Source organism: Pagrus major, chromosome 4 (genome assembly GCF_040436345.1).
Source record: "Pagrus major chromosome 4, Pma_NU_1.0".
Classification (NCBI taxonomy): Eukaryota; Metazoa; Chordata; class Actinopteri; order Spariformes; family Sparidae; genus Pagrus; species Pagrus major.
Window position 1 is genome coordinate 34,664,399 of NC_133218.1, and position 8,223 is coordinate 34,672,621.

Sequence of the window (8,223 nt, forward strand, 5' to 3'; positions counted from 1 at the left end):
AGAATATGTTTAGTTTACTTTGTCCATTAAACATAGACAACCTGTTTTCAGTCAAGACTGTTTCTTTTAACACTTGGTATGATCTTTATTAGTAGCGATAGTAGTAGTAATAGTGTTTGTGGTATGGTGTTATGTGATCCTATCACCACCTACACTAAAAAAGAAACCCGAGATAAAAAAGGTGGCGATTTTGTGTATTTGAATAAACGCTGAAAAATAGCATTTTGTTCATCCGTTAAGCAGAAAACCAAGAACCACTTCAGCAGACACGTTTTAAATTTCAAGTTTTAATAAAAAATATTTTCATAATAAATAGAAACACTTCTAAAGCAATACATTCCTCTGCCAACGCAATACAGACTCAGAAGATCAGCCTGGATTCACGTTGTGTCATCTCCGCTACTTCCTCTGGGCTGAGGTCATTGTTTTTCAACCTGTAGTGATGGAGAAAGGCAAAATCTATCACTGACAGTGCACAGCCAGTTTGGAAATACAAACCGAGTTTAAAGCCATAAAAACATTCTTGTTTGGCTAAAGTAGGATGCGGGCTTCAACAACCACAGTTTTTCTTGGCACTGAAACTAGAAGTGCAGCCATGCGCCTTGACCCAAATCCAGAATGCACGCAACCAATCACATGCACCAACCACATAAGAAACAAACAGTGGTAACTTTTGTATTTGTGAATGTATGGCTCAGTGCTCATCACATACCATATTGATTTCACATGAGTGTTGTGTTCGAGGGCTTGAATCAGACATTCCACCCCTGCTCTGGTTATGCAGTTCTCTGTCAACCTTTTACAGGAAATGAGAGGGTGGAGTAATTTAAGCACTACTGTACAGTGACTGCTCAAATGTCAAATCAGCCATTTCGGCGCATTCAAATGTCTTGTGCATTTTCAATACGAGTATGACTGATCTCCAACACTTACCAAATATCTTCCAGTGACGTACTGTTCTTGATGATGTTGGCGAGGGCGCATGCTCCTGTGCTCCCTACGCCGTTGCCCACCAGGCTGCCATTACATAACGACATACGCATACAATTGTGGTCATTGTGGAACCTCACATAAGTGGAATTTCATTTCTGAACATTTTCCACGCTGTCTTAAGTCAATATTTGAAGCAAATATTACCTGAGCCACACCAGAGTATTGCTGCTCTCTAGGACTCTGGCAAGAGCCTCTGCTCCTGCATCACCTATCTTATTGCCCCAAAGCCTGTGAATACAACAAAAGGAGTAATATTAATAAGATGCGTGAGATTTGGCAGAAGACTTCTTCAATTTTCTCAAAGACTTTTACCCTAAATACTGCAGTGAATGGTTGAATTTCAGGCCCTCTGCCAGCTGCTTTGCTCCTTCCGCTGTTATATTATTATTGCCCAGCCTGAAAGAAAAAACGAGAAGTTCATTTGACATGCATTGTACACTACAAAGTATTATTTCTATAGTTCCTTATTGGTGTCACATCCGTCGAGCGCCTGAAATACTGTTGACCTTAGAGCAATGAAATTCTGCTTGGTCTTCAGAAGATGAGAAAAGTGCTGTGTGCATGCATCAGTTAGCCTGTTGTTGAAGAGCCTAGAGGGAAACAAAATGATTATTCAACGTCATTTGTACCTTAATGGTAGTGTTAATGATTAATTGTCTAGACAATACTTACGCAATTTTCTGGAAGTTGTCACACTGGATTCCTTTAGCAATCAGTTTGCGGATCCCCTCATCTGTAATGTTATTATTCCTAAGACTGATAAAAAGAAAGATACAAGGCACTTAAGGATGTGGAAGCTTAGTTCAAGATAATGAATAGATGAGAGGAATAATGCAACCTTTCATACTCACTGCAGGGAATTACAAATGTGCATGCAGGGAAGAAGCTGCTCCACTCCAACATCGCCCACAGAGTTGTTGTCCAGCTGCAGGCCTACAGGATTCTTCAGATGCTGGAGCACATAGGCTATTGCAGTGCACTCCACAGGTCCAATGTTACAGTAGGTCAGTTTCAAGTGGTCCACCTCCAGCTTACTCATGGCATCTTTTGCAATCCGGCTATTTTGCATCTCGTAGATGCACTTGATAAGCCAGACAAAGCCTGGCATTGCATGCATGCTCTTCTTCTCCCCCTCTACAGGTTGAGGGATGGACTTGAAGTGTTTCTGCATGCCTTTTGACAGGCATCTCACCACCTGTCTGACCCTCTTCTCCGTCACAGCACTGGGGCAGCAGTGGAGCCACAGGCTTTGATGGCGCTGAGACAGCAGCCCTGACACAAAGGTGGCTGTGATTTGCAGATTATGTGTTTCAGCTGCTGTAGCTTCCCCCTCTTGTTGGTAAGTGGAAGGCAAGCAGGACCTGAAGCATGTGCTGCTCAGACCCGTCTCCCTCATGTCCTTCAGCTCAAAGAGCTTGGGGATAGTTGAACGGTCAGTGTTGTTTGACAGAACAATATACAGAGCAGCAAAGAAACATTGCATAGTCAGATGAAGGAATTCATAGTGTTTACTGTGAGTGGAGGACATATCTTTGCTTTGAATGAGGAAGCCCATGCAGATATCCTTTTCAGTTACACCACATGTCTCCAAGTCTGTACCTGAGAAGATGTAACAGGTGGTTCCTATCCCCTCAAAGGCAAGCTGCCCGAGATGCAAGACTGTTTGTAGGTGCTCGTGAAGCCAACCTAACCCCACAGTGCTCGTCGGGGAGCTTTGGCGCCGGAGAAAGTGCTGTAAGATCATCAGGTACACGTCTGTGATTGTTTGGGGGCTGCCCTCTCCAAAGCCGAGCAGCTCCTTATGGCACTGTGACACAATCCAGCAGAGGACTGGACTGTGACACAGTCCAAGTAAAGCAGTGTTTGTCTGTAGGGACCCCAAAACCTTAGCAGCCACAGTGGGGTCACTGTGATGCTTCTTCACAAAGCAGTCAATGCCACTCGGGGAAAAGCCTTTCAGGAAGACCTCTTTGCGAAGGTGTTTCTTCAACAGAGGACCCACTGCCTCTGGGCGACTAGCCACCACTTTCAGCACTCCCTTCATGAGGGAACCCTGGATTAAGTTGAACAATAGTACGTGAACAGGTGCACGCTGGGTGGGGCAGCAGAGCCTGTGTTCATCTGAAAAGCTCTGCTTGAGCTCATCCAAGCCATCGAAAGTGAAGAGGATGAGATGCGGGTGGTCCAGGATGAACTGGAAAATCTCTTCCTGCTCCCTGTCTGGCCAGCAGCAGTGCTGAAACAGCAGTTCTTGGACAGACACCTCCCTCTGCTCTGAGTTCAACCTGCGACAGCTGAACGGAAACAGAAGGAGGAAGTCCTGCAGGGCTGTCCCCCGAGCCCAAAGCAAGTGCAGCCTCTGGAGCAAGGTGCTCTTCCCACTGCCTGCCTCCCCGGACACCAGCACCGTGTCGGCCTCCTCGTTCACTGTACCTGCCGTACCGACTATGTCCTCCAGGCCCAAAGATTCATGAGCATCAGCACTGTAATGATCTAGTTCCAGCTGACCTTCAGTGTAGATGTCATCCAGACGCATGTGGCTGGTCCCTCCATAAGTACTGAGGAAGCAGGACTGGGCGGACACAGAACTGCTGAGCTTCTTCTGATACTTTACGAACTCTGTGATAGAATATGAGATAAAATACAATTTATCAAAGCACTGTATATGTTCAGTATATTAATAATGTGGTGTGCAGACAGTTGGTCTGTTCACACTTTTGAATGAGTCATTTTTTTAACCACATGCTATTTTTGCTGCTCCACCGCAGAAGTGGATACAATTTGTATATTTCAGATATCCCACAAGATCATACAAGGACACGCGTCTGCTGCAGGCTTAGCTTACACATAGAATCTCCTATTAAAATATTAAAATTACATACTGTAGTAGTTTTTAACACGATTATAATCCTGCGGTACCTTTGGGAGGAGTTGGTGTCTCCTGGGTCAGTAGGGATCCAGATTCCTGTTTTTGCTGAATGTACTGCAGCACAATCTTCGCTGCCGATTCTCCTTTTGACCTGACGTGGTCGAGCAAACGCCTCGCCTGTTTGATATATGAATGGAAACAGATTCATTAGTGTAGTTCACTATTTTGGGAGTGCTGTAACTTTCTGAAAAGAAAAAGTCTCCAGTTTAATGCTGACCTTTGCACAGAGTTAGGCCTGCTTTACACTTCTCCTTTCAGATATGCAGTCGTGCTCTCCAAGACCTCTAAATACACTTTAATGTGTAAAATTGGTGGAGTTACCCTTTAGCTGTACAGATATGAGAGTGGTATAAATTTTCTTATCTAGCTCTTGGGGAGAAAAGGCTAGATAATATATAATATAATATACCTAATTTTAATAACAGGAAGTTGTCAAGCCACATTTTATTGATGTGTATAAAATGCAGGCCTTTTTACCTGCTGAGAGGGGGTGTGTATTGGTAGGCACACATCATCGCAGTCTGCTGTAGTGAAGAGTCCTGATGCGAGGAGAGCTTTCAGAGCGCCATCAGTGCAGCCTTGTAGCTCGCTGACTAGGCTGGGTCTTTGGGTCAGAAGAGTCTGACTAGATGTGCTCTGGTATTCTTCTCTTCCTTCAAGGTTTGAAAGGCATCCTGACAAAGAGAGGCCAACTCCCTTCGCTTCAGGAAGGACCTGTTTGAGAGCAGCGAGGAAGAGCCCACAAGTATCCACACCCTTTGTATAAACCAGGTCGAGCAACTCTCTGGCATTAGTGTACAGTGCCCTCCCTGGTACCTGTATGTTCTGGTATTCCTCCCATGAGAGCTCCCCCTGGGCCAGCAGTATGTCCAGGACTTGTTCCAGATGTTCAGCTGAGCCGCTGCTGCACAGTGCATGTAGTATCTCTGTCCGTTGTTTCAGCACAAGCTCCTGGACAGACATGCTTTTGGCATGTCACCGTCTATACCAGGGACATCCAGCGTGTACGAATGCTGCTTGCAGTATGACAACCGGGCACAGAAAACACACCCACATGTCATTATGTGACTACTAATGACAAACTTTCACTCTGATTCTTTTAAATTACATCAGACACCATTTTTGTGTTCATACACAGTAACCACCCTAATAATAATATATAATAACACGTAACAAATATACAAATACACAAGATTAACACAAAGTCATGTAACGCACAGTAACAGCACTGTAATATAATCACTCACATTAGTCTCCACAACAGTTGAGTTGTTGAGAGTTCTCTTCCCTCCATCTGTCATTTGGGGAGACGCAGCATTGCTGTGGACTTGCTTCTTCCTCATTCCACAACTGAAACCGAAAGACGCTCTGCTACCAAGTCCCTCCTGTAAAAGGAAAACCAAGCATTGCCTGTTCCTTGCCAGCAAATGAAGTGAAACTCCAACACCCAGAGGACAGATGTGTCTGCTTGCATCACAAAGCAACAGTTAATGAAACTTCTAGGTTTTTTCCACAATTATCAAATGGGGTTCATAGTTTGCCACATGCTAATGTCCATTGGTCACAGAGATGCAAGGACATTTCCACATCCTCTTTTCAGAGGTTTTAAGGGTTTGTACTGCATTAGGAATACAATAAAGAGGACATTACAATTTGACATTTTTACAAGGAAAGCCAGCAGAAATACAGTGAAAGGGAATGCTGCAGGTCCAAGTTGTTGGTGCCTTACTGGTTGCAATATGGTCTTGCAACCACTTGATGGAACTATCGCCTAAAAAAGCCAACCTGGTTTGCTCAAGAGGCTGGGACTCCTTTTTCATATTCTTCCCTTTTTGCAACAGTTCCTAATTCTTAATTCCTCTTTTTTTGTCACATTTCTTTCTTTTCTTTTCTTTTCTTTTCTTTTCTCGTGTCATTTCTTGATTCCTCTTTATATCTTAGAGGCTGACTTCTTATCATCCCACCTGCACCCAAACTCCGTCTTTGTGCACAATATACAGTTAATTTCTTAGTGGAAATGCTTTGATGATTACAAGCTGTTACGAGTGGGTCTCGAAGGATTTGTTGGAAGCAAACACACGATGTGATTATCTTTGCGTGGTAATAATTCAACACTGCTATAATAGCAATATTATTAGAGCAAAATGGGACCCTGCAGCCCAGCCAGCGTGCTGTGTATCTGATGTAAACTTCAAAAAGTGCCAATAAAACACAACCTTGGAAACAGCTCGCGTTGTGATTGCCTCTTACTCCCCTTGCATTCTTTGATGTCAAGATTTTAAAAAGTGCAAAAATGATTTTTTTGGGACAGTCTGATGATTTATCATTATTGCTATTACAGCTCCCTCCTGAGTACCGTGATTAGTTTACTGTGTTTCTTCACAGTGCCCCGTGGGGGAAAATCTTCAAACACTCAAAAGGCAGAAGTAATCAAAGACAGACTGGAATAAAACTTTCTAAAGTGAGTTTCTCTTTTTTTTCTCCTTCCCCCCTATTCTTCTTCTTGTTTAAGACACAGGCAACTCCACCAAGGGGAGTGTAAAGCAGAGTGCTCCCCGTCAGGCATCCTGCACGAAACTCTAACGTGGAGTTCTGTCATCCAAATCACAGTAGGGGGTCCCGACAAGTTTGGATGGATAAGAAAGGAGGTAAGAAATTGTCAATAGAAAAAAAATATACGGATATAATCCCCAAAAGACACCTCTGAGTATTTCTGTCCCATGTTGCAACAGAATTCTTAACACCCTGTGTCAAAGTAAGAAATATATGTGGCTCCAGTTGGACTATATAACATTTTCATTATTAATGAGTAGAAATATTTGGGACCTGTTAGGGCCTCGACGAGCCAAGAAAAACAAGCTTTTTCTGCACATGTGGCCAAAGACTGTAACTCATTAACTTTTTATTAAAAGCACTGGATAAAGTCTGAGTGTGTTCCTGAGTGTTTGTCCTCTTGCTGTGAACGTCGTACCTCCAAAGAGTGAGCTCTCTACGAATTTAGAAAATCAGATTGGATAAGATGGGTTGCATGACCTCACATCACATATCCAAGTGCCATTTTTGCCATTATTACTGTGCACAGCCTCGATTAAAGACGAATGACTTGTAGGCGTCAAGCGTCTGATGTTTAAGGTTGTTTTTGGTCTATTCTCACGACAGATTTCACTCCCAGTCTTTTGGAACAAGATAAATAATTATTCAGGGTCTCTACGCTCCTCTATCTACAGAAACGCATCATAAGAGATCCATTATCCATTATAAGATATTCATTTTTCCACCATAGACACACAGACAGGCTGATTTAAACTCGTTCTGGAGGATCTTCTCCTCAGCCCGCAGTTTATTGGGTATGAAAGTTAAGTCGTGCTCCATATGGAGTCAGTTCAGCTCTGTGTACTCCAGTAAAACTGCTGCCCGGCACTAAATAACCTTGTCCACCCAAGTCAACTTTTTAAACTGCATGTCAATGAGTAACGGTGCGGTTCAACGCTGGATCCACCCGTCTCTCGTAGCAGAGACGGGATACTTTGGCTCCACTCGTTTCATAGCTGTGCATTCTTTCGGTGCAGATATCAAAAGCACATGTGGTGAGCTCAGTGTTAGGCCAGGTGCACTGATGTACTCTGTGTGTGTGTCTGTGTGTGTGTGTCTGTGTGTAAGCGCGCGCACTAATTGGTTTGCCAGAGACCCAGAACTCCCAGGAGCGAATCAGCACGTCTCATCCTCGATGAATTCTGAAATAAATCTACATACGAGTTGTCATACAAAACCAATTATCGTCATGTTCCTTTGTTTTTATTGATATCGTGACCTTTGAAAGATTGCACAACTGTACCACACAAAGAGCAGAGCCATAAAAACGTCAATATAGTAGAATAAAAAAACACAAGCGATGATTCAATCAATCAGCCAATACAAAAACAAAAACAAAACTTTATTTTATTATTTTATTTCAGAGTTTTATTCTACAAAGACTTTGGAAACATACGCTCAGGATTTATTAACCTCACACAGCTGAAGCCTGATATTCACTTCAGATACATTCACGAGGATGATGGATTTTTTCCCCCCATCTCTTAAATTAGCAACACGTTTTCAGTCCCAACGCGTCAAATATGGCAGCCGGGTCAGTGACCTCAAGCTTCAGACTAAACACTCTACCTTCCCCTCAAGTTTTGCACATATATTGCTCTGCAGTCAAGTTAGCAATAATACGTTATTTGCAATGTCCAAAGCTTGCTGACATATAAGTCACATATAACATTTGGACTGTTATTAACATTGTGAAACGGTTGTAGTTT

General features: G+C 43.2%; 1 protein-coding gene across 3 annotated transcripts; it reads right to left on the bottom strand.

Moving 5' to 3' along the window:
- Positions 1–277: 277 nt before the first annotated feature.
- Positions 278–5,229, bottom strand: nod2 (nucleotide-binding oligomerization domain containing 2). 3 transcript variants are annotated; one of them, XM_073464535.1, is made up of 11 exons: positions 5,170–5,229; positions 4,400–4,935; positions 3,913–4,039; positions 1,845–3,612; positions 1,666–1,749; positions 1,500–1,583; positions 1,306–1,389; positions 1,138–1,221; positions 934–1,017; positions 713–796; positions 278–434 (listed from the first exon to the last, which is right to left on the bottom strand). In XM_073464535.1, the coding sequence occupies exons 2-11, from the start codon at positions 4,883–4,885 to the stop codon at positions 362–364; spliced, it is 2,958 nt and encodes a 985-aa protein (XP_073320636.1). In that variant the 5' UTR covers positions 4,886–4,935; positions 5,170–5,229; the 3' UTR covers positions 278–361. The 3 variants fall into 3 exon arrangements, with proteins under 3 accessions (XP_073320636.1, XP_073320638.1, XP_073320637.1); XM_073464537.1 differs by lacking the exon at positions 5,170–5,229 and having other exon boundaries at positions 332–434; positions 4,400–4,636; positions 4,739–4,962; XM_073464536.1 differs by lacking the exon at positions 5,170–5,229 and having other exon boundaries at positions 332–434; positions 4,400–4,962.
- Positions 5,230–8,223: the final 2,994 nt, after the last annotated feature.

Coding starts and splice junctions, on each gene's coding strand:
- nod2 (XM_073464535.1), bottom strand. CDS start 4,885: ATGTCTGTCCAGGAGCTTGTGCTGAAACAACGGACAGAGATACTACAT. Junction 1,750..1,844: donor CACATTTGTAATTCCCTGCA/GTGAGTATGAAA, acceptor TCTTTTTATCAG/TCTTAGGAATAATAACATTA. Junction 435..712: donor ACTCATGTGAAATCAATATG/GTATGTGATGAG, acceptor CCATCACTACAG/GTTGAAAAACAATGACCTCA.